This window comes from Zootoca vivipara, chromosome 6 (assembly GCF_963506605.1).
Source record: "Zootoca vivipara chromosome 6, rZooViv1.1, whole genome shotgun sequence".
NCBI classification, from domain to species: Eukaryota; Metazoa; Chordata; class Lepidosauria; order Squamata; family Lacertidae; genus Zootoca; species Zootoca vivipara.
In genome coordinates this window covers 9,700,794-9,726,294 of record NC_083281.1, presented here as the reverse complement: position 1 = coordinate 9,726,294, position 25,501 = coordinate 9,700,794, and the positions used below count along the sequence as shown (strand labels likewise).

The 25,501-nt window shown below is 48.8% G+C and overlaps 1 protein-coding gene across 2 annotated transcripts; it reads left to right on the top strand.

Annotated features, from left to right (window-relative positions):
• Nucleotides 1-805: 805 nt before the first annotated feature.
• On the top strand, nucleotides 806-17,334 carry TINCR (TINCR ubiquitin domain containing). Of its 2 annotated transcripts, XM_060275386.1 has the most exons (4): nucleotides 806-1,146; nucleotides 5,827-5,903; nucleotides 13,231-13,361; nucleotides 14,621-17,334. In XM_060275386.1, the coding sequence occupies exons 1-2, from the start codon at nucleotides 836-838 to the stop codon at nucleotides 5,849-5,851; spliced, it is 336 nt and encodes a 111-aa protein (XP_060131369.1). In that variant the 5' UTR covers nucleotides 806-835; the 3' UTR covers nucleotides 5,852-5,903; nucleotides 13,231-13,361; nucleotides 14,621-17,334. The 2 variants fall into 2 exon arrangements, with proteins under 2 accessions (XP_060131369.1, XP_060131370.1); XM_060275387.1 differs by lacking the exons at nucleotides 13,231-13,361; nucleotides 14,621-17,334 and adding an exon at nucleotides 6,758-10,648.
• The last annotated feature ends 8,167 nt before the right edge of the window (nucleotides 17,335-25,501 follow it).

Below are 25,501 nucleotides of genomic sequence, written 5' to 3'. Positions count from 1 at the left end.
CACCCCCAAGTGTAGTACTTTACATTTCTCCCTGTTAAAATTCATCTTGTTTGCTTTGGCCCAGTTGTCTAATCTGTTAACAAAAGAAGAATGGCAACTATAGTTGATGGAATATATGCAGCTTGCAGACTCAACATATAGAATAAGAGAACAAGAAGAGCATACGTTTAGAGAAGATTGAAAAACGTTTATCGAATATATGGGAAATAACTGTGTACAGCTGAAAACGCTGGCAGCATTAAGGTAAATTCAACAGTGTAAATAAGTTACGATGGATGCAATGATGGAATACTGAATGGTATAGTTTTTGTAAAATATGCAGGGCTTTAGGTTGTGTGGAATGAACCATGGAAAGAGAAGGAGGGAAGTCATTGATATTTTAAGGTTGTTTAAATGAATATTCTGAAATGTAAAACAGAAAATTTAATAAAAATTATATAAAATAAAAAAGCGCGCCACCAGCATTAGAAGTTTGGAAAGCTCTGCGGTAGAGCATAGACTCTTAATCTCAGGGTCGTGGGTTCAAGCCCCGAGTTGGGTGAAAAATCTTTGCTTTTCAGGGGGGTGGACTGGATAGCCCTTGTGGTCCCTTCCCGTTCTGCAATGCTTCGATTCTATGAAATAAGTGGCGATGATAGGCCTTCCCATATCGTGAGGCACGCCAAGCCCCTGAGCTCTGCGCTCCTTGGGAAGGAAGACAGGGCGAGATCTTCCCTGGAATGCGAAGCATGCCACTCGACGGCTCGGGCCGGGACCGGTTTGTCCAGCCTGGCAGGCTGGCGTTCCCTTTCCGAAACCCTCCCAGGGAGTTCCTGGCCTCCCTACTCTCGGCTTCATGCTTTTGCCGGCCTCTCTCTCGTCCGCCTCTCTCGCCGAGCCGGAGGGGATGGAGACCCTGCGGAGGAGCCTCTCCCGGTGGAAGAAGTATCACATCAAGGTCCACCTAGCCGACGAGGACCTCCTGCTGCCTCTGACGGTGAAGCCCACCGACACCATGATGGACCTGAGGGCGCACCTGGTGCGGGAAGGGGTGACCTCCTGGAAGAAGACCTTCTTTTACAACGCCCGGGTGATCGAGGAGCACGAGACGGTGAAGGAGGCCAAGATCCAGAACGGCTCCGTCCTCCTGCTCATCAACGACAAGAGGTGGGTGCCCTGAGCATCGGGTGAGCTTAGCCAGATGCTTAGGAGGTTTGCACAAGTTTTGATTTGTCTGGGGAGCTGTAGAGTTGGAAGGGACCCCCGAGGGTCATCTAGGCTGACCCCTTGTCAATGCAAGGAAATCACAGCTGCTGTCTCTTGGGCGGCGAGAGCAGCTGAGCTGGAGTTCAGTGGGAGAGCATCTGCTTTTTAGGGAGATGGAGGTTCCCAGTTTCAACCCCCCAAGTAAGACTGAGAGGGATCCCTGCCCATGGCAAACCGAGCTGATGGACTATGCCAAGATGTCAAAGCCGACTGGAAAACTCAGAAACCAAGAGGACAAAAACCTTATAAAAGAATGGGAATAATATATAAGCTATTTAGGAAGCCACTGTAAGCAGATGGAAACAAAAGCAGGGTTTTGATTTCATTTGTAGGGTAAAAATTACCATGGATAATTATGGTTTGATATAAAAATTGGAGAATGGATGAATATGCAGTAGTAGACCCCATGGAGGGATGGGGGGAAGTCCCGAGATTCAGAGAATCTCTTTATATAGTTAAAAATAAATTTTAAAAATTCTCTGTGTATTTGTACTTACCGTAGTACAGTCATACCTCAGTTTAAGTACGCTTCGGTTTGAGTATTTTCAGTTTAAGTACTCCGTGGACCTGTCTGGAACGGATTAATCCACTTTCCATTACTTTCAATGGGAAAGTTCGCTTCAGGTTAAGTACAGACTTCCGGAACCAATTGTGTTCTTAAACCGAGGTACCACTGTATTTGTAAAACCAATAAAAATTATTTCATTTTAAAAAGGGGATCCCTGCCCAAAATGCTGGAGAGCAAACCTTTGTACCAGGCAGTTTCCTATGCGCTCGTTTCAATCGGCCCTTTGTTTCGAATCAATGAGGACTAGAATCTTGCTTTGCATGGAGAGGAAGGACCCCAGTTCAGCCATGGAGCGCCTCATTTGCATGCAGGAAATCCCAGCTTCAAGCCTCTGCCAGTCAGTGTAGGCATTGCTGAACCCTGCGTAAGGCAGACTGCTATGTTCTTACAACTCTGGGCTTAATTCAGGGAAAACTGCAGAAATGTTGATCAAACCCGTTTAAAAACACAGCAAAAAGCCTGCTCTTTAGCTGGCTGTTTTTGTATGCCGCCTGATAGTCTGGTTTTGGGGGAGAGCAAAGAGCATTATTTGCAGAGCAAAGACTTACCGTAGAATCCAGGGGCCCCCAAGGGTCCTCTAGCCCAACCCCCTGCAAGGCTGGGTTCGCAGGGAAAGAACCCCCAACCGCTGCTTCAAAACCTCCAGTGGAGGAGAGTCCACTTTGTATATGCCTTTATGTAGAGCCATCCCCTTGGTGTTGTCTCCTCTGCGGCTAAATAAATAAGGGCCAGAAGTCCTCTTTGCTCAAGTGAGTGCAAAGCCACCTTTGAGGGTCAAAGCAAGATGGGGGCAGGGGGCAAAAGCAGAGCAGGATTTGACCCAGGGAATGGAGGGTTATTGGAGGTTGTGGAATTCAAAATTCAAGCCGTGCTAGTTTTGCATTTGCCTGTCATTGTTCTGGATACGCAAAGAATGTCAAGAAAACAACAACAACAACAACAACAACAACAACAACAACAACAACAACAACAACAACAAATATTCATACCCCGCCCATCTGGCTGGGTTTCCCCAGCCACTCTGGGCAGCTCCCAATAGAGGATTGAAAACAGAATAAAACTTCAAACATGAAAAACTTCCCTAAACAGGGCTGTCTTCAGATGTCTTCTAAAAGTCAGATAGTTGTTTATTTCCTTGACATCTGATGGGAGGGCATTCCAGAGGGCGGGCGCCACTACCCCAGTGATACTGCACATCACTCAGTCAGTAGAGCATGAGACTCTTACAGTCGTGGGTTTGAGTCCCACGTAGGGTTGCCAGACTCAATAGAGGACAGGACTTCTGTGCCTTTAATTGCCCTGCTCTCTTTCGAGTCTGGAAAGCTTAAAGAGAAACCAGCAGACCCTTTGTTTAATTTCCAAGCAAAGGGTCTGCTGGTTTCTCTTTAAGGTTTCCAGACTCAAAAGAGAGCAGGGCAATTAAAGGCACAGAAGCCCTTTCCTCTATTGAGTCTGGCAACCCTAGTCCCACGTTGGGCAAAATATTCCGGCCTTGCAGGGGGTTGGGCTAGATGATCCTTGGGGTCCCTTCCAACTCTTAGGGGTTCTATGATCACAGGGCTGCAGGACAACTGTGACTTTCCACATTTTGGAGGACTACAGCTCCCATCAACCCCAGCTGTCGGGGATGATGGGAATTGGAGTTCAGCAAGAATCTGGAGGCCCATAGGTTCTCCATCCCTGCTGTGAACACTGGCTGTGTGTTGCATTCATATGTGGGGGAATATTGTACGACTTTCCCTATCCGTCTTGTTTTCTAATGTTCATTTCACGCTGCAGTTCCTGCGGAATTTTGGCCGATATATCCTTTGGTTCTGCTTAAATGGGGCTGCAACAGACTTTTCCCAGAAGCTAGGAGCATGCTAAACTTCCATTATATTTTGCGAGATTTCCAGAAGTGGCTCAACTATAACAGGGAAACGAATAACTGTGTGTGTGTGTGTGTGCTAAGCATGCGTGATGACCCATTAGTTTTCCAGGAGCTGCCTCTTACATTGTGTGGAAGCTTGGATCCAATGCGACAATCAGCCGTTAGGGAAACGTAGGAGGAAAAGGAATATTCTGCCTTGTGGATGCAGCCACAGTTGCAAGTCTTGGGCACATAGAGCCTTGTCTCGCACCCTGTCCTTGAGGATGCGAAATTGCTGTGACCTCAACCAGGAGCAGGATCCGTTTGTTGTCTTCGTAATGCGCATATAGCTCCCAATAATGCAATCACACCACATGCGAGGATGATGATAGCTTCTCTAGTTAATAAATGAAGGGTACCTTTGGGACGCGGGTGGCACTGTGGGTTAAACCACTGAGCCTAGGGCTTGCTGATCAGAAGGTCGGCGGTTCGAATTCCTGCAGCGGGGTGAGCTCCCGTTGCTCGGTCCCAGCTCCTGCCAATCTAGCAGTTCGAAAGCACGTCAAAGTGCAAGTAGATAAATAGGGACCGCTACAGCGGGAAGGTAAACGGCGTTTCCGTGTGCTGCTCTGGTTCGCCAGAAGAGGCTTTGTCATGCTGGCCACATGACCTGGAAGCTGTACGCCAGCTTCCTCAGCCAATAATGCGAGATGAGTGCGCAACCCCAGAGTCGGTCACGACTGGACCTAATGGTCACGGGTCCCTTTACCTTTGAATGTGCCAGTACCAATAAACCTGGGTCCTAGAGGTATCCTAGGAAACCAGAACGGATCACTATGCTTAGATCTGGTCAAAAATTTCTAGCTCTCTGCTTAAAACCTTAGAATAGCCACACCACAGTGTCACTGGCTTTGTTGCTAACAGACAGCCCTGCTTGGAGTAGACCCATTGGAATGACTGGGCACTGTTGGTTTAGATCCATTCCTTTCAACGGGTAGACCCTGCCTGGGTAGAAACTGGTTGGATAAATCCACATTTACCTGCGTGGTCCTAGCCATGTCTTCTCAGAAATAGGTCCTGTTGAGTTCAATGAACCTTGCTCCCAGGTAAATGGGATTTTGGGCTGCCTTTCCATGGCTGTTCATTCCATTTCCCCGGGATTTTCCTATCTGTTGATTTCTGCTTTACAGCGAAGCTTTCGTACGATGTGGAAGTCACTTCTGGGGAAACGAATGGAATATAGCCCATGATTCGCGCTCATTTCCGTGTTACTTGATCCCAGAAGAAAAAAAACAACCACCACAAGTCCTTGCAGCACCTTTAACGTGGGAAATTGCAGGGGCAAAGCAGTGAAATGTGGAACGATATATTGGACTATGGTTCTTTCCCGCTGTTTCTGTGGGAGAATCGTGGGGCAAAGGAACCACACATGGGCCAAGAGGGTGGGAGAATGGAGGCACGGCCCGATGGCATTCCTGTTGTGTCATGCTGCGTAGATGGAATTTAGTTCGGCATGCTGGCATATCGGCCCCCAAACCCACAACTGCACAACACGAAGCGCAAGCATTATAATCAGGAAAACTGCAATTTTTATGACGTCAACCGCCCTGAGATCTATGGGTATAGGGGTGGAATACAAATTTAATAAACAATAATGGTAATAAAAAGGATGCGTACCCACATTGTAAACCTAGCCCTCCTTACCTTTGGAGTCAGCTCCATCGAAAATTGTCACCAGGTCTTACTTCTGAGTAGATTGCGGTTAGGAATCCAGGCACCCCCAAACTTCGGCCCTCCAGATGTTTTGGACTACAATTCCCATCTTCCCCGACCACTGGTCCTGTTAGCTAGGGATCATGGGAGTTGGAGGCCAAAACATCTGGAGGGCCGAAGTTTGGGGATGCCTAGTGTAACCTGTGTCTTGGGAGGGGGGATTCTGCCATGTGCTGGGTATGGCCGCGGCTGGCCATGTTGGCTGAGCCTGATAGGATTTGGAGGCCGACAGCATCTGGAGGGCAACTAGTGCCCCATTCTTGGGGCAGGCGGTACTACAGAGATAGCCGGACCACGGTTTGCTGTGCTAAACGGCAACTTCCTGTGTTTCTGTTTAAATCAGCCCCTGATCCAGAACCTAGAGGACTAGAATCTCTCTTTATATTTTTAGGGGAAAGGCCGTAGATGAGTGGTAGAACATCTGCCTTGTACTCAGAAGGTCCCAGGTTCAACCCCTGACATCTCCAGGTAAGCCAGTTGGTTAGAATGTGCTGCCAATTAACGCCAAGGTTGCAAGTTCGATACCCGCTGGGGACAGCTGCATATTCCTGCATTGCAGGGCGTTTGGGCTCTCAGGCATGGCCAAACTTGGCTCTCCAGCTGTTTTGGGACTACAACTCCCACCATCCCTAGCTAACAGGACCAGTGGTCAGGGATGATGGGAATTGTAGTCCCAAAACAGCTGGAGGGCCAAGTTTGGCCATGCCTGGGCTAGATGATTCTTCCAACTCTGCAATTCTAAGATTCATTCTGTGATTCCTGGGCGAGAGGGACCAGTGGTCTGGCTAGGGGTATAAGGCAGCTTCTTATATTCCTACCTCACTGCCCCGCCCATTTACGGACCCCCAGTCTTACCCTTGTTGTCCTTCAGAGTTTAGTTCCTTCCAGGTCTCGAGAAGTTGCATGTCTACCTGGTGGGTGGATTCTGCCTCTCGTGTGCATGGCGGTTAATAGGTGTGCACGAGTGGCACACAGAAGGAAAACTGCCGAGCGCATTTGCAAAGCTAAGGAGGGCCCAGCATGGATCGAAATGGGGGTGGGGTGGGGGAGGGCCGCCTGTTGAGATTCCTGCATTGCAGGGGGGTTGGACTAGATGACCCATGGGGTCCCTTTCCAACTCAACAATTCTACGATTCTATGGAATACCCATTGCTGGAAACCACAGGAAGGGGGGAGTCCTGCTTGCATTTGGCCACTATGGGAGGAGGACTGGGATCAAAGAATTCTAGAGTTGGAAGGGACCCCATGGGTCATCTAGTCAAACCCCCTGCAATGATGAGCCCCTTTTGGGCTCTTCATATGCTCACTCTTCCCTTAAAAAGAGCCATTTAAGAAGGAGCTCCGTTGGATCAGATCAAAGGCCGTTCGAATCCGCAACCTCGTTTCTACAGCAGCCAACCAGATCCATCGGTAAACACACCAGCAAAGTTATGTGCATAGTTTTAATCCTATCAATGTTTCATGGTATTGCAAGGGTTGGTTTTCCTATGTTTTCATAGAATCATAGAATTGTACTGTCAGAAGGAACCTTTTGCCCAATGTGGGTCTCGAACCCACGGCCCTGAGATTAAGAGTCTTGTGCTCTACCTATCTGGAAGCTGCATTGGGTCCCATCAGGGAAAAAGACAGGGAATAAATAGTCATTTACTACTACTACTACAAACAATATATTAATATAATACATAATATATCATAATAATAATCTTTGCTCAGTCCCCTCCATGGATCTTAGAGTGTGATCACTGGGCAGGCGTCTGGATAAACAATAATTATGGTCGCCGGTCGTATGCTGCGCCTCTCCTGAGTCAGGACTCAGACACGTTGTGTAGAGACGCAAAGCCTGTTTTTCCAGGGCGGCCTGTTTCCCTTTTGTGCCTTCAGTGGATCTTGTCACTGCTAATCTTCCTTTTTTGAGAAAGAGCCAAGACCAAGAGCAAGACCAACAGACTGGCGGCTGTGCTTTGGCGACAGCTTGTTTGCTTTTGCTGCAAATATATCCATGACCCCTTTTCCTCCAAGTGGCTCAAAGTGCCCTGCCCTGTTCTCTGTTGTACAGTACTACCAACCTTACTGTATGCTTGTGAAACGTGGACCACTTATAAACGCCATCTCCAACTCCTTGGAAGATTCCATCAACGGTGTCTCCGGAAAATTTTACACATCATTTGGGAAGACAGGTGAACGAATGCCAGTGTCCTGGAAGAAGCAAAGATCAAGCGTGCGGAAGCAATGATTCTTCAGCATCAACTTCGTTGGACTGGTCATGTTGTGTGATGATCGTCTTCCAAAGCAACTACTCTATTCCGAACATAAAAATGGGAAGCGTAATGCTGGTGGTCAACAAAAGAGGTTTAAAGGCAAATCCAGGCAAATCTTTAAAAATGTAGTATAAACACCGACAACGGGGAAACACTGGCCTGTGAGTGCTCCAATGGAAGAACAGCCTTTACCAAAGGTGTCATGGGCCTTGGAGACACTCGAACTTGGGACGAAAGGGAGAAACGTGCTAAGAGGAAGGCACGCTTGGCAAATCCACACCGTGATCAACTCCCGCCCGGAAACCAATGTCCCCACTGTGGAAGGACGTGTGGATCCAGAATTGGCCTCCACAGTCACTTACGGACCCATTGTTAAAATCTGTGTTTATGGAGGACAATCTTACTCGGCTACGAGGGATCGCCAAAGAAGAAGAAAAAGAAGAAGCACTGTTCTCCCTCTCCTCATTTCACAGAATCATATAATTGTTGAGTTGGAAGGGACCCCGGGGTGGGTTCAAACCGCCAACCTTCTGATCCTAACCACTGCCTCCATCCAAGTTGACTGGATGCAGCCCAGAGAAGCACTGAAGGTGTTGGGGAAAGAAGGAGGCCAGAGAGGAGCAGGCAGTGGCAAGCGTCCCTTGTCTCCTGCGCTTAGTGCTCCTCTCCTTGGGGTCCCATATCTGCCACTCCTCCTGGCTGCCCCCAGCCTGCCGCCCGAGGCAACTGCCACACTGTGCTCCATGAGTGGGCCGGCCCTGTCCACTACCACCACCACCAGTGGCCCCCAGCGAGCAGTTGGTCGAGGTGCTGGATTTGGCACCAGCGGCAGCTCCTGGTTCGGCCTCGGGGGCAGTCCTGCATGCCCCACATTTGAGGAACTGAGAAAGATCCCCTGCACACGGCAAAGAGGTGTGTTAATTCCAGATGCTGTGACGCTTTCCTTTGCAGAGTTGGTGACCTGTATGTCACAGCCATGAATATTGATGGTAACATCCAGGGCATGGGACTCTGTCCTGGTGGTTTTCCACCCGACGCAAGAGAAAACAGCGTAAAGACCCTGTTTTTCTTCCTGCCCCCCCTTTTCTAATGCGCCGTCAGATAATTGGCAGTGTTCGGGAGAAGGAGTCAGCCTCTTCTCCATGTTGGTATCCTGGGGGTTGATAATGTTGGCCATAAAAATTCACTTAAGACTCGGCCTCGCAGATTTGGGGGCGGTAGGGATGCTTATTGCCCTGGCTAATATGCAAAATGTATTTATCTATGTGGTTTCTGAACAAACTGCTTGGTGTGTGTGTGTGCGTGTGTGTGTGTGTGTGTTTGCTGGCAGAAAGAGGTCACCCTGTTGCAATTCCAGAAGGGGCAGCGGAGCAAACTCTGCTTTTTAATCAGGAGGGTTGACTCCTCCCCCCTGCAAGAACATGCAGGATTATAACTAGCGTTTGCACAAGACCTTTGCCGGAGAGGTTGTCGGTTGTGATCCTTGCGAGGACCCTGCGAGGTGGGTCGGTTGCTATTGATTATCTGCTTGCATGACCCGTTGGGGGGGGGGTCACTGCAACCCCCGAAGCTCCCTGACCTCCCCCCCCCGGGAAACAAATTTAGGGGTTTGCAACACAAGACACAATGTGCGTTTAAAACGTACAACTGTCTGCAAACTTTCACAATTACCCAAGCAATTGAATGGTAGCTCCAAATGATGAGCTTGCCTGTACATCTTTCCACGGCTCCCGTGACCCCTGACAACATTTTGCATAGCAGATGTTTCGCTGAGGTGTCGTGTGGTCAATGCTACCTTGGTCCAGGGCTACCTTAGGGGGCACTTTGTATCCCAGCTTGATCACTGAGATCACCCGTAGGAGTGTTGCTGGTTGTCCCCCCGAGTTGGCGAAATTGAGAGAGAGAAACCTTTCTCTAGCTTTTTTTTTTTAATACAACCAGATAAAAAATGAGAAGATAATTGGTGAAAGTAAGGGTACATCAACAAATACAAAACACATCCAGGCTCCTTTGGCATTAGCCTACTGTTATGTACTGAGCTGAATCCTAGAACAATAGGATTCAGAATCAGCGGGAGCTACCCAATCCAACTCCAGGTGGAAGTGAATCCGCAACCTGATTGGCCTGCTGGAGCAGCCAATCAGGCGGCTGGCAGAAGTGAATCTGCTACCTGATTGGCCTGTAGGAGCAGCCAATCAGGCTGCAGGCAGAAGTCAATCCACAATATAATTGGCCCACAGGTGTAGCCCTGAAGTAGCCAATCACGCAAGGCCCATTGTGTAAATAATGTATATAAGCAGATGGTTTTGGGAAAAGAGCCATTCGTCTTCTCTTCTTCTCCTTGATGAATATGAGCTGAATAAAGAGCATGAAATTCACTCTCGACTCCGAGTATATTTCACCTACTATGGTGCCCATGGTGCAGTGGGCCTTCCCTTGCGTTGCACTGCATCATGGGTCCCACAGAACACGGGACTGGTTTTGAAGCTGCTGGAGAGGGGGCTGACTTTCGACGTTCTGCCGAAGTGCAACTGCCAAAGGCCATCCTCTCTGCCCGGGATCGGACTCTTTGATAATGGCAAAGTTAAGAAGCGCATATTTCAGGGTGGAATGTTGTGTATTGCCAAAACAAAACAAAACAAAACAATTCTGGACTGCATCAATAGGAGTATAGCATCTAGATCAAGGGAAGTAATACTACCACTGTATTCTGCTCTGGTCAGACCTCACCTGGAGTACTGTGTCCAGTTCTGGGCACCACAGTTCAAGAAGGATACTGACAAGCTGGAACGTGTCCAGAGGAGGGCAACCAAAATGGTCAAAGGCCTGGAAACGATGCCTTATGAGGAACGGCTTAGGGAGCTGGGTATGTTTAGCCTGGAGAAGAGAAGGTTAAGGGGTGATATGATAGCCATGTTCAAATATATAAAAGGATGTCATATGGAAGAGGGTGAAAGGTTGTTTTCTGCTGCTCCAGAGAAGCGGACACGGAGCAATGGATTCAAACTACAAGAAAGAAGATTCCAACTAAACATTAGGAAGAACTTCCTGACAGTAAGAGCTGTTCGGCAGTGGAATTTGCTACCAAGGAGTGTGGTGGAGTCTCCTTCTTTGGAGGTCTTTAAGCAGAGGCATGACAGGCATATGTCAAGAATGCTTTGGTGGTGTTTCCTGCTCGGCAGGGGGTTGGACTGGATGGCCCTTGTGGTCTCTTCCAACTCTACGATTCTATGATTCTAAAACAAAACAAAAGGATGGAGGGCGGCACATGACTTGCATGAAATGTACAAACGGTGATTTGATACTTTCAGCTGCAACTTCGGAAACACACATGCTAATTCAAATGGAAATGCAAGACATCTTTCCCTAGTTGGGAAGATGGTGAAGGGGTGCCTAGGTGTTCCCTGTCCTCAGGCAACCTCTTGGCCTCTCCTGGGCTATCCCTCCTTGTGATTCTTTATCTTCAAACGGGAACCAGATCAGGCGGCCTTTCAAAGCGAAGATGACTGTCGGTTGCAAATGCGCACCACTTTGGAAGGGCAATGCATGTCTGTCTTGCGCAGCTAGCAATCCTTCGTAAGCCTCACCCCCATGACTGAAGGGTTGAGCAACCAGCTTGGCCAACCAGCAGGGTGGAATGGCCAGCTCAGCAAGGACTACTGCCTGCCCTGATCGATGGAGAATGAGTGGCTAGACCAGGCATAGGCAAACTCGGTCCTCCAGATGTTTTGGGATGACATCTCCCATCATCCCTGACCACTGGTCCTGTTAGCTAGGGATGATGGGCCCAGATGGGGAGGCCTTTGTTCTGATCCAGCAGGACAGCTCCTCTTACATCAGGCATCCCCAAACTGCAGCCCTCCAGACGTTTTGGCCTACATCTCCCATGATCCTTAGCTAACAGGACCAGTGGTCGGGGAAGATGGGAATTGTAGTCCAAAACACCTGGAGGGCCGAGTTTGCCTATGCCTGGGCTAGACCTCCAGGTCTGCCCTGAAGCCTCCAGGTTTTCTTGTCCCCCTCCAGGTTGCAGGTGGAGGGCCTGAGTTATCAGGTGAGTGAAGGAGCCTCTTGTAGTAATAGTACAAATAAAAATAAGCAACAGCAATGACTGTTGATGCAGCTTGCAAGCTTCAGCCTGGCAGAAGCGGCCTGCAAATTCTCACGTAGGCACTCATAGAATCATAGAGTTGGAAGAGACCACAAGGGCCACCCAGTCCAACCCCCTGCCAAGCAGGAAACACCATCGAAGCATTCCTGACGGATGGCTGTCAAGCCTCCGCTTAAAGACCTCCAAAGAAGGAGACTCCACCACACTCCTTGGCAGCAAGTTCCATAGGCCATGAGCTTGCATGCCCTCCAACATTTCTCTGATGAAAACTGGGAACACCCTTTCCCACCCTCTCCAACATTTCGCTGATGAAAACGGGGACATCCTGTTCCATCCCCTCTGACATTTCTCCAATGAAAATAGGGATGTCCTATTGAGGAAAAGCAGGGCAGTCCGGGATCAAATGAGAAACCTTGATGGCTTCTGTTATTCCCGGACTGCCCCTGCAAAATAGGGACATTTGGAGAGTCTCAGCTTGCCCCTGGTGATCTGACCGTGGCAGCCCTTGGAGACGGAGGTTAATTGGGTAGTGGCAAAGGGCAGGACTAGCCTCAACCGCTCCCCCCGGGTTTCTCATATATATGTAGGCTCTCTTGTCTATCTGGAGATTCAACAGCCCGCCATCTGCAGGTATTCAGGCAAATCTAGAGAATTCAGTTCAGATCTGGAGGCCCGATAACCCAAGTAGAGTTTACAGTTTTGCAAGCCACCCTGCGAATGCTGTTTGGTCGTGGAAGGGCCTGGCACTCTGTTTTTTTGGAAGAACTATAGCTAAATAATATGCCCACCCACGAGGCAAGGTGAGGTGACCGCCTTGGGCGGCGGAATCCACAGGGCCAGCAGATCTGGCCTCTGAGGATTTGCCACCTCCTTGGCAACGCCCCCTGCCCTGCTCCCTCTAGGCCAATAGGAGGTCTCCCCCCCAACCTTCTTCCCGATGTAGATTTTCGCTCACCCCCTTCTTCGATGGTGGCGGGTGGCATCATTTTTTGGTTCGGCTCAGGTGCCAAAATGTCTTGGGCTGGCCCTGATAACGTGGTGTAGAAACTCACACAACTCTTGCCATGCCCACATTCTGCACCTTGCCCTCCCTGTAGTTGGAATGTTCGTGAACATTCTGTGACATCACAGCATGTCAGTCAATAGCTGGGGTGGAGAGGGATTCACCTATAGGGCAGCTGCTACTGGTATTTATTTATTTTTAATCTTTCAGCCAAAGCAATAGTATGGAGGTTCTTCACAGCTGGGGAATCATACCCGTGCCGATTTACTTAAATTTTAAAATTCCGTTATTCTGGTTATTTTCTTCACTGGGGAGATAAATATGAGGCGGTGGCAATTTCTATGGGGACGGGTCTGATCCGATCCCCCTGCCCTCTTGGCTGTCGTTTATTTGATTGACAGATGATCTCTCCCTTTCTTTTAGAAAACAACGCAGGTGATGCTTGCTTTGGGAGCCTGAGGAACGGCCTGGCATGGCGCCATCATTCAGAAGGACGGCGTTGTTTATTTTATCTCTCACGTGAGCAAATAACAGCAGCTCGCAGATATCCAAAGGTAAGCTGTGGGAGGAGAGCGCAAACAGGTACACCTTCCCAAACCCAGACAGAAAGCTTTCCTGAGCTCCTGATAGGCCACGAGGTGGCATTTCCCCTCCCCCCGCTGGCATTCCTGATGTTTGCCCAATTCATCCCTGCAATTTTGCTAATCGCCAGCATCCCGTGAGCAACACTTCCTCTGGAGCTGTTGGAATCTTCAACAGATGTTTCACCCAGAGCTATTTGAGTGTTCGTAAACATTCTGTGACACCACAGTTGGCAACATAGCTGGGGATGCGGATGCTGACCCGAGACAGGATATTATTGTTATTTTAACTTCTTGAGCTCTTCTTTCTAAATGATGGCCATCTCCACACCTGCTTGGCCACTCCTGGGAAGTCAGGATGCCGGGCCTTAGCTGCAAAGTATCCCGTTTTTCGCGGGAAACCCCCGGATTTTAATCCGTTTCCCGCTGTTCTCCCGAATGGAGAAAAATCCCGGAAATCCCCCAGATTTCCTACCTGCCAGGGAGCCTCCACTTTGGGTGGCCGCCGGGCATGCATAGAAGCGACTTCCGGTGCTGCTCTGCCCGATTTCCGGTGGCCACACATGGGCAGAGCGACCCCGGAAGTTGCTTCTACGCAACTTTCAGTGCCGCACCACTGCTGATCTCGCATTTTTCAGCGGGAGACTTGGCAGGTATGTGCCGGGCTAGTTGCCTCTCACGTTTTTAACCCTGTATGGCTAACTAGCTCGAATCAGATGTGCTGGATCAAACCAATGGCCCAGCTAGTTCAGCATCCTGTTCTCACAGTGCACAGATAGAGCTTAGGCCAGAGGTCGTCAACCTCCGGCCCATGGGCTGGATCCGGCCCACGGAAGCTGTTTATCTGGCCCACGAGCCGCCCAGTCACCGAGCTGCCCGCTCGGCAAGTCCCCCGCACACTGCGCTAAACCGGCACAGTGTGGCGTAGGGACTCGCCGAGTAGTTCCGGAAATGGCATCTGCGCAGCCACGATTTTCAGCTTCTGGGCATACGTACAAGTGAGTTCTGGCTTCTGGGCATGCGCAGAAGCGATTTTCGGTGCCCCAGACATGTGCAGCGCGGCGCTGAAAATCGCTTCTGTGCATGTCCGGCCCACGGACAATTGTCCGTGGGAATGATCCGGCCCACGGCCGAAAAACGTTGCCGGCGCCTGGCTTAGGTGCTGCTTTGAAGAAGCCCTGTCTTTTATCAGTCCTAAATCTTCCCCTCTGTGTTCCCTTTCTAAATTGCAGGTCTCCAAGCGAGGAGGAGGGGAAGAAAGACAGATCCGGAGAGGAACGACATCGGAGGCGTTGGCAGAACCAGAAAGCGGTGCTTCGGATCCATGCTTCTCGAGCATTTCGAGTTGGTGACCTGAAAAAGAGAGAGAGAGACAGTTTCTGCCTTCAGTCACTCCCTCTGAGCTTCCACATGGTGCCTCCGCGCTGGGCGATACTTCAGGCAGGTTGAGGCACGGCAGCCTAGCCCAGCTGTCTGCTAGAAAAGCGGGATTATAAGGCGAGAGGGGCGGGGTGGAAGCAGTGGAGGCGGCAGAGGGTTTCAGTCACCCACGCCGGGAGAGCAGAGGTCAACTTCCTTGAGGGGAGGAGGCTGTGTGGCTCAGTGGTTAGAGCGCACACAGAATCTAGATTCCTGCATTGCAGGGGGGTTGGACCAAGGTGACCCTCAGGGTCCCTTCCGATTCTATGATTCGATACCCGGCACTTCCAGGCAGCGCCGGCAAAACCTTTCTGCCTGCTGCCAGTCAGTGCTGGAGCCCAGTGGTGGGCGGGGGCAGAGGGAAAAAGGGGGCGGAGCAACGCTTGCATTGCATAGTTTTGACGCCCAAACTCTGCCCTCTCCAACCAGGTGGGTGAGAGGCACGGTCAGATTTCAGGGACGCACCCTGCCTGGCCAGGCAAAAACACGCGAGGAGGGTGTGGAGCAAGGAGTATGGCCTGGGGAATGTTCTGAGGGCCAGGCGGGGAGGTCCAGAGGGCCACATGTATCATTATCATTTATTAAATTTCCATACCACCCAGGGATACAGAACAAGGAGCTCTCTTGACTCTGGCCATCCTCCCACAGTTAGGGCTGGTGAAGGCTGAGGAGATGTCCAAGGGCCGCCTGGAGGAGTCCGGAGGGCCACATTTTCTCTGTCCTTTGTCGCTGCAATAGGCAATACTGAGCGAAGTTGGCCAATGGTCTGGCAGGGAATTAGGCAACTTCTTACAAGGTCCGTGCCGATGAATGAACTCTCTGGCAACTTGATCCTTAGAGGGGGCATTTTTAGCAGAGGTCTTCAGCCACCGACACCTTGGATTCCATCTTAGGGCTGACCAGACAAAAGGAGCTCTCCATGCTTGTCTGGACTTGGCCGCGTTCCTCTGATGAGAGGCTAGTTTTATCAGTTTCCAAAAGCGCTTCACCGCGGCAGGGTAATGGCATGAGCCATTTCGTATAATAATAATAATAATAATAATAATAATAATAATAATAATAATAATAAAGACACATATTTGTGGCCAGCCACAGGCTTGTGACTTTACTCCTGCCGCACTGCAGGGCTGGTTTCTGTTTTGTAGCAACGCTGAGATGGCATTGGGCACCTTGCTATGTGGGTGGCCATTTTAGGATCAAAACAACAAGCGCTGCTAGCGCTAAACCAGTCAGTCTCTGGGCCAGTTGGTGTAATCAGATGACAGCGCCCTCACTCTGCATAAAGCATCTTCCTATGTTCCTGTATCTTGAAGGGGGAAGCGTTCGCTCAGAGATAGAGGAGGCCCCAGGTTCAATCCCTGGCTTCTCTACTTTAAAAGGGTAACCCAAGCAGGGTGAGGGACGCGGGTGGCGCTGTGGGTTAAACCACAGAGCCTAGGGCTTGCTGTTCAGAAGGTTGGCGGTTCGAATCCCTGAGACGGGGTGAGCTCCCGTTGCTCGGTCCCAGCTCCTGCCAACCTAGCAGTTCAAAAGCACGTCAAAGTGCAAGTAGATAAAATAGGTACCGCTCTGGTGGGAAGGTAAACAGCGTTTCCGTGTACTGCTCTGGTTCGCCAGAAGCGGCTTTGTCATGCTGGCCACATGACCTGGAAGCTGTACGCCGGCTCCCTCGGCCAGTAAAGCGAGATGAGCGCGCAACCCCAGAGTCGGTCACGACTGGACCTAATGGTCAGGGGTCCCTTTGGTCAGGTGCAAAAAGAAGTTTACTGTATAAGCTCTCTGCCTTGCTTTGGGCAGGCTGAGTCATCTCTGGGAGGGTGGGGTGTGTGTGTGTGTGTCTCCCTCCCACCCACGCCTGGCATGGGGAGTGGGGCGGCATTGGGCACGCACAATTTCCGTACGAGATGCAACCGTGTTGTGCTACTTGGGGCAAGGGGAAAGCAGGCAGAGAAGGGGAAGGGAACAAAGTGGGTGCAAATCCAGAACCTGGTAGCGCTTCACACGCTGCAACATTTCATTGCAGATCCCATTTGTGCAATCATAATGTTTATAAGCTTTTGTATGGTGTTTATTATTATTATTCATATGGACTGTTTTAAGCCCCTCATGTCTATCATCTCAGGAATATCCAGAGCAGTATTAAAATTGTTCCCAAACTGAAATTTTGGGAACAGGGTGGGGTAATAAGATGTGTTTGGGGTGAAGCTGGCTGATCCCAATTGTTTTGAAGCCCACTTTTAAACGTATTAATGTATTTATTGTATTTATTTATGCTTTATGTTTCCTGGGCCCTTTTTTAGCCCAATGGCCTTCATACACACCCACACACACCCTGTGTGTGTGTGTGTGTGTATTAAACACAAACACACAAATACAGAATGCAAGTGTCCAAGTTGAGAACAATCTGGCTTTCCTGTTTTGATGTCGGCCTGTCACTGTGTATATATGAGAGATGGTATCTATCCTTCCTTCTAGCGATGAATGTTAACGGTTTGTTAAATTAAATGGGGTGTTTTTTTGGTTGCTTATTTTTGTGTTACATTTCTTTTGATATCTCAATAATGAATTGAGCCCTGGAAATATATCAGAGGTATTTATTTGAATGCAATTGGATTTATTTTATTGTGTGATATCATCCTGCGCCTGTCTCTGCAAAGAAGTAAATCTCACCGCATTCAGTGCCTATCAGAGGAGGATCACCTTTGACCCTCTAGATCAGGCACCCCAAACTTCGGCCCTCCAGATGTTTTGGACTACAATTCCCATCTTCCCCGACCACTGGTCCTGTTAGCTAGGGATCATGGGAGTTGTAGGCCAAAACATCTGGAGGGCCGCAGTTTGGGGATGCCTGCTCTAGATATTATTGGACTACAGCTCCCATGATTCCTGACCCAATGAGCATGGCTGAGGGGGAAGACGATTTCATTTGAGCTGAGTGTTCATCAGTATGCGGATGAAACCCAGCTCTACCTCTCTTTCAAATCAGAACCAGTGAAGGCGGTGAAGGTCCTGTGTGAGTGCCTGGAGGCGGTTGGAGGATGGATGGCGGCTAACAGATTGAGGTTGAATCCTGACAAGACAGAAGTACTGTTTTGGGGGGACAGGAGGCGGGCAGGTGTGGAGGACTCCCTGGCCCTCAATGGGGTAACTGTGCCCCTGAAGGACCAGGTGCGCAGACTGGGAGTCATTTTGGACTCACAGCTGTCCATGGAGGCGCAGGTCAATTCTGTGTCCAGGGCAGCTGTTTACCAGCTCCATCTGAGACCCTGCCTGCTTGCTCCGTGTCTCGCCAGAATGTGACATGACCACAGCCCAGCAAGATAATGACAAAAAATTACCGCCAGCATACAAATCAGTATGGCTAACCTGACCCAAAAATACCCACCCACCCCACTCACACATGAAAACAAAGACCATCATAGCCAATCACAAATGGACAACCACACCCTTGGCCAACCCAAATCTCTCTCACCATCAAAAGAACACAAGCGAATAAAGGAGTACCAACACAACCAAAGCTGACATCAAGCCCTACATATATTAAGCAAAACAGAAACATCGTCACCTATTCTCACCCCCATCCACCCTCCCACCCCCTATCTACCTCGTTTTCCCTCTTTCTTCTTAGTGTCTTCACAAATGAAACTGATTTGCAAAAATGATACATGTTAAAATATGAGAGACACTGTACACACCTTTGCAAAGAAATCTTTAATAATTTTTTTTTATAAAAAAAGAATGTACACGATCTGGTTATCTCCCACTTGCACTCTATGTGGGGCTACCTTTGAAGGTGACCTGGAAACTACAATTAATCCAGAATGCGGCAGCTAGACTGGTGACTGGGAGTGGCTGCCGAGACCATATAACACCAGTCCTAAAAGTCCTACATTGGCTCCCAGTACGTTTCCGAGCACAATTCAAAGTGTTGGTGTTGACCTTGAAAGCCCTAAACGGCCTCAGTCCAGTATACCTGAATGAGCGTCTCCACCCCCATCGCTCAACCTGGACACGGAGGTCTAGCGCCGAGGGCCTTCTGGTGGTTCCCTCCCTGCAAGAAGCAAAGTAACAGGGAATCAGGCAGAGGGCCTTCTCGGTAGCGGCCCCTGCCCTGTGGAACAGGCGCCCTCCCATCAGATGTCAAGGAAATAAACAACTACATATCTGATTTTTAGAAGACACCTGAAGGCAGCCCTGCTTAGGGAAGTTTTTAATGTTTGATGTTTTATTCTGTTATTAATGTTCTGTTGGGAGCTGCCCAGAGTGGCTGGGGAAACCCAGCCAGATGGGCGGGGTATAAATAATAAATTATTATTATTATTATTATTATTATTATTATTATTATTATTAGCCTTCCTTCCTCTAAATGGCTCAAAGCAGCATATGCAATCCACCTTCATGCTCTCCTCACCAGAACCCTGTAAGGTAGGTTAGGCTGAGAGACTGTGATTGGCCCCCAAAGACCCCCAGTGAGCTTCATGGCTGTTTGAATGGCTGAGCCCCTCACAGAGCTACAATTCCCAGCCCTCTTAATAAACTACAACCCCCAGGGTCATAGAATCGTAGCGTCGGAAGGGGACCCCAACAAGGGTCATCTCATAGGGCATGTTGAATTTTTCAACTTTCACTTCCCAAAACGAGGGGTGAGCTAAAAAGTTTTAACATGACTTGGGAATTCAACATAGATTTTGGTTAAATTGATATACTTCCGTTTCGCTTGCTAAGTAAAATGTGTGTAAAATTGCACGTAAACCATTGAAAATGGTTGTCGAGTATTCTCAGTTATATATTAATATTGCTATTATTGTTTATGTGCTTTTTAATCAAATGCAGATCTACCAACCTAAATATTGCCTGATCACAAAATAAATAGCAGCTTTGAATTCCTCGCACCTGAAAACATATTTTTAAAGTCTCCCTCACTGCAGAAATTTGCCACAAAATAAAGTTTCACCCCCTAAAATGAAACACCCTAGTCATCTAGTCCAATCCCATGCAATGCAAGAATGGCCTCAAACACTCCTTTAAACTTAAACTCCCCTCCAAAAAATCTCAGTTTTTCAGCCTGAAATGTCACCATCCTAACAGAAATATATACCTTTCCTTCTCCCTCCCTGTCCCCTTTTCCTTTTGTGCCATGCCTTCTACAATGTAAGGCTACATAGTTGTGACTCCCCATCAGCCATTTTGCTCTTCAGCTTAAAAGGTCTCCCAGTTTACAACTCCCAGTGTTCTCGGTAAATAACTAAATAATTGGGTACTTTGGTTTTGGACAGCCAACATCTTCAGGGAACCAGCGCTGTGCTGTCACAAATGCAGGGTAACTTGGTGGGCGGACCTGCATGCTCCCCTCCCCTCTCCCAGTTACCCTTCATAGAATCATAGAGTTGGAAGAGACCACAAGGGCCATCCAGTCCAACCCCCTGCCAAGCAGGAAACACCATCAAAGCATTCTTGACATTTGCCTGTCAAGCCTCTGCTTAAAGACCTCCAAAGAAGGAGACTTCACCACACTCCTTGGTAGCAAATTCCACTGCCAAACAGCTCTTACTGTCAGGAAGTTCTTCCTAATGTTGAGGTGGAAGCTTCTTTCTTGTAGTTTGAATCCATTGCTCCGTGTCCGCTTCTCTGGAGCAGCAGAAAACAACCTTTCTCCCTCCTCTATATGACATCCTTTTATATATTTGAACATGGCTATCATATCACCCCTTAACCTTCTCTTCTCCAGGCTAAACATACCCAGCTCCCTAAGCCGTTCTTCATGATCTGGGATAGCTCTGTCGGTAGAGCACGAGGCTCTAAATCCCAGGGTCATGGGTTCGAGCCCCATGTTGGGCAAGAGATTCCTGCATTGCAGGGGGTTGGACTGCATCACATGGGGTTTCTGCATCACAGGGGGTTGGAATGGATGACCCTCAGGGTACCTTCCAACTCTAAAGTTCTAGGGTTCTATCTCCAGGGCCTGAGAGATCACCGGGGGCTGGTCCCAGGTTTGGGCTCTGAAATCTCGGGGTCTGGGGTGCTCCTGACTTGGCAATCCTGCGTCCAAACTGGGGGGGAAACACACACAAGGAAGGCCTGTATTAAAGCTTCACCTCCCGACTTCCCTCCATGTTCTCCTAGTTTTAAAGATCTTTCATTTGTCTCCGTCCCTCCTCCTCTCTCTCGCTCCCTGAGACGCAGATACCAACAAAGTGTAACATGTTTTCAAATTGCCTTGCAAAAGACTGCAATAATCCCGGCTGAAGATAAATTAGAAAAAAACAGCTTGATCTCCCCCGCCTTTTAAAAAAAGAAATACATGCTACTCAGCACTTATACCATAGAATTCTAGAGTTGGAAGGAACCCCAGGGGTCATCTAGCCCAGCCCCCTGTGATGCAGAAATCTTTTGCCCAACGTGGGGCTCAAATGCATGACCCCGAGAGACTCGTGCTCTACTGACTGAGCTATTCCTTTGGTCCAGTGCCCAGGGGCAATATTAGAAGGGAGAGCGACTTATCTCGGTGGTAGAGCCCCTGTTCAGCAAGCAGAAGGTCTGGGTTCAATTCCTGGGCATCTCCAGGTAGGCTTGAGAAGGACCCAGTCAATCCTGACAGCACTGAGCTGGATGCACCACTGGCCCTGTATCTCTGTTTCAACCAGTCTTTTAGTCAGGACGATGAGGACTAGAAGCTTGCTTTATTGGGGGGCTGGAGCGGTGCAGCGCCTGCTTTGCCTGCAGAGTTTCCTAGGCTCATTCCCGGCATCGCCAGGCAGGGCTAGGAACATGCCCTGTCTGAAACCCTGCACCCAGAGCCGGCCCACAGATGAGGCAGGGTGAATCAGCTGCATCAGGCGGCAGAAACTCAAGAGATGCCTTCCCGCCTGCCCACCGCTTCTGACACCTCTGGAAAAGCGCCACTTGGGCAGCAAGTTTTGGCACCAAGTTTTGGCGAGAGGAGGGTGGCCTTGCAGAACCTCACCCCCCTCCCCGGTTGTGGGGATGGCAATGGGGGCGTCTTGGGCCACCCCTGACCACCCCAACCGTCCCAAGTACTCGGGGCGTAGACTCGATCCTCAGCAGAAGTCGGTGCATCCTAGCGAGGAGATGCCTTTGTTTCTTCAGCCAAATGCGATGTTCTCCCACCCGCTGCCACCGCTGCTTCCCCTCTCCTTGAGAGCAACGTTGCTCTCCCGGTAATTAGCAAAAGACTGTTTTTATTTTAAGGAGGCAGGGGCAGAGCAAACAAGATGGAACCCGGGGAGGAGGAGGAGGGGATTGTGGGAGGACGCGGGCGCACTTTCTTAAACACAAAGAGAGAAGATAATTAGCAGGCCTGGGAAGAATAATAATAGCAAGAGGGGACACTTGAAGGTGAACACGCGAGCGAAGGCTGGCTCTGTCGCAGAAAAGGGAGAATTCGGCACGTGCTTCGTTTCTGGGGTCGAGAATTACGGGAGGCATCCGACGCCAGCTCTCCTCAAAGCAGGCCCACCGAAACAGATGGGAGACAGCGAACGTGCTTTCATTCATTTCAGTGGGTCTGCAATGAGAAGGGTGGAGCTGCTGCAAAGAGTCCCGGGAACGGTAGTTTGCTAAAGGGACGCTGGGAGTGGTTAGGCGTCGCCTCCCAGAGCTACAGCTCCCACAGCACAGTTCCCTAGCTTGGTCGGTAGAGCATGGGACTCTTAATCCCAGGGACTTGGGTCCAAGTCTCACGCTGGGCAGAAAGGTTCCTGCGTTGCAGGGGGTTAGAATAGATGACCAGAATTCCAAGAATTCTTTGGGGGGTGGGAAGCCACCATGACTGTTTAAAGCAACATGATACTGCTTTAAATATACGGTGGTACCTTGGGTTACGAACTTAATTCGTTCCGGAGGTCCATTCTTAACCCGAAACCTTTCGCTAATGGGGCATCCCGCAGACGCCCGGACGCCGGCGCGCAATTTCCGTTCTCATCCCGGGGCAAAGTTCTCAACCCGAGGTACTACTTCTGGGTTAGCAGAGTTTGTAACCCAAAGTGTTTGTACCCGAGACGTTTGTAACCCAACGTACCCCTGCATGGTGCGGATGGGGTCTGTTGCTTTCAGTTTACCGTATTTCTTTTGTTAAACCCCTCTTGCCATATTTACACTTGCAATCTTTTCCCTTTAAAAGGTCCTTGTGAAAATTCACCAGCATTTTCTCCCAATAGACACACATTTGTATATATATATATATATTGCCTGATATACACGTTTTCGCACAGCGCCCCCCCCCGCCACCAAACAATGATTTGTTTATTTTTTGCTACAACACTTTCATGAATATTTGCATTTCAGTGCACACTTTACTGTGTTTATTTTTGTACTTGGCTGTAGAACTGAGCTGCAAAATTCAGAGGCATGTAAGTTTCGAAGGGAGGCTGTGTTTCAACCCACGTGTTGTTTTGAAAAATTCAGATTAGGTGGGTTTGCACTTAAATGCGAACAGAACTGAATTTTCTCCCTTCCCTCATGCATCATAGATGTACATTAGAATCATAGAGTTGGAAGGGACCATGAGTTTAATCTGGTTCAACCCCCTGCAATGCCCAATGTGGGCCTCGAACCCACAACCCGGAGATTAAGAGCCCCCGTGCTCTACCTACTGAGCTTCCTGTCCCACATTTAGCATTTATAGCTTGTCCTTTCTGTGTGAGGTGCTCTGGGAGGTGTCTGTGGCTCTGCCCACCTCTCCAGCTTCACAACATCCCCGTGAGGTAGGTCAGGCTGAATAATAATGGCTGGCAGCACCCCCATGTGGCAAACCTTTAAACTGTAGCTTCTTAGCAAAGTTCCTTCAGGGTTTGGACCATGGGTAGGCAAACTAAGGCCCGGGGGCTGCATCTGGCCCAATCACCTTCTAAATCCGGCCCACGGACGGTCCAGGAATCAGCGTGTTTTCACATGGGTAGAATATGTCCTTTTATTTAAAATGCATCTCTGGGTTATTTGTGGGGCTTGTCTGGTGTTTTTACATGCTTTTATTGAAAATGCATCTCCGGGTTATTTGTGGGGCATAGGAATTCCTTCATTTCCCCCTCCAAAATATAGCCCGGCCCCCCATAAGGTCTGAGGGACAGTGGACTGCTGAAAAAGTTAGCTGACCCCTGTTTGGACTGACTCTGACCACCCAGCCTGGACATGTGATCCTTTCTGTCCAAGTGGGTCTAAACAGTCTCCCTGGAACAAGATTTGGGTTTTGGCTACCCTTCGTCCCTGAATTCTAGTTTCCTCCTTAATCTCAGCTCCTGGCTTGACTTTCAACTCTTGCAAGTAGCCAGGGCTGGTGAGCTTCCCCTATGGGACCTTCTTGCTGGCTAACTGGAGGCAACTGTCTTTAGCCCACCTCTAAGTAGGGATGGGAGAGACCCTCAATTCATCTCACATTTAAACTCAAAGCTCGCTTTGAAATTTGCACTTATCTGAATTTTGCGGTGCAGATTCCCCAGCCAGAGACATTTACAAAAATGTGTTTTGCTTCTCTGTGTTGGTGGAGGCGAACCTGGGAATTAGCTGAGGCTATTCTGTGTTTTCTTTATTTCATAATTTTAGGTTGTGAGCCACCCTGAGATCTATGGCTATATGGAAGTACATAGTATACAGTATATAGTATACAGTATATAGTATATCCAAATTTAATGGATAATAAAAATAGAGGAGCTCAAATGGGGAGATCTCTCTCTTTGTCTCCACTGGAATAGCTCAGTCGGTAAAGAACAAGACTCTTACTCCCAGGGTTGTGGGTTCGAGCCCCACGTTGGGTGAAAGATTCCTGCGTTGCTGTTGGTCCCGTCCAACTCTACACTTCTACCATACTTGGTACCCCTTCATTGCTCATTTTGATAAACAAAAGGGTGAACAACTTGTCTCCTGTGTGTGTGTGTGTGTGTGATTTTCTAATTTAAATTTCAAATTTAAACAACCTTAAATCAATGACTTCCCTTCTTCTCTTTCCATCGTTCATTTTGCATACATACGTGCCTGCATATTTTACATGAACTAAACCAGGCATCCTCAAACTTCGGCCCTCCAGATGTTTTGGACTACAATTCCCATCTTCTCTGACCACTGGTCCTGTTAGCTAGGGATCATGGGAGTTGTAGGCCAAAACATCTGGAGGGCCGCAGTTTGGGGAATGTCTGAACTAAACCATTCGGTATTCCATTGTTACATCCATCAAAACTTATTTATACTGTTGAATTTATCTTAACGCTACCAGGGTTTTTAAATGAACACAGTTTTCATCCACATGTTCTGTAAACATTCTCCGGTCGTCTTTAAACGCACATTCTTCTTGTTCTCGTATTCTATATGTTAAGTTTGCAAGCTGCGCATATTCCATCAGTTTAAGTTGCCATTCTTCTTTGGTTGGGACCTCGCTAGTTTCTCATTTTTGGGCTAACAAAACACGGGCCGCAGTTGTGGCATACATAAATAATCTTTTTTTCACACCTGGAAATTTCCCTCTGAATTATCCCCAACAAAAAGGACTCTTTTTTGGGGGGGAAGGTACTTTTGAACATTTTTTCCAATTCATTCTACTGTATATCATTTTCCAATACTCCTTTACCCCTTTACAAGTCCACCACATATAACCATATTATTACCATATTAATTATTTTATTTAGAACCATAGAATCATAGAGCTGTAAGGGATTTGCAACCTGCAGCTTGACTCCATTACTTGA

Bases quoted from the DNA above. Each gene is read 5' to 3' on its own strand.
- TINCR (XM_060275386.1), top strand. From the start codon at position 836: ATGCTTTTGCCGGCCTCTCTCTCGTCCGCCTCTCTCGCCGAGCCGGAG. The intron at 1,147-5,826 runs GTGGGTGCCCTG...TTATATTTTTAG, and splicing joins CTGCTCATCAACGACAAGAG to GGGAAAGGCCGTAGATGAGT.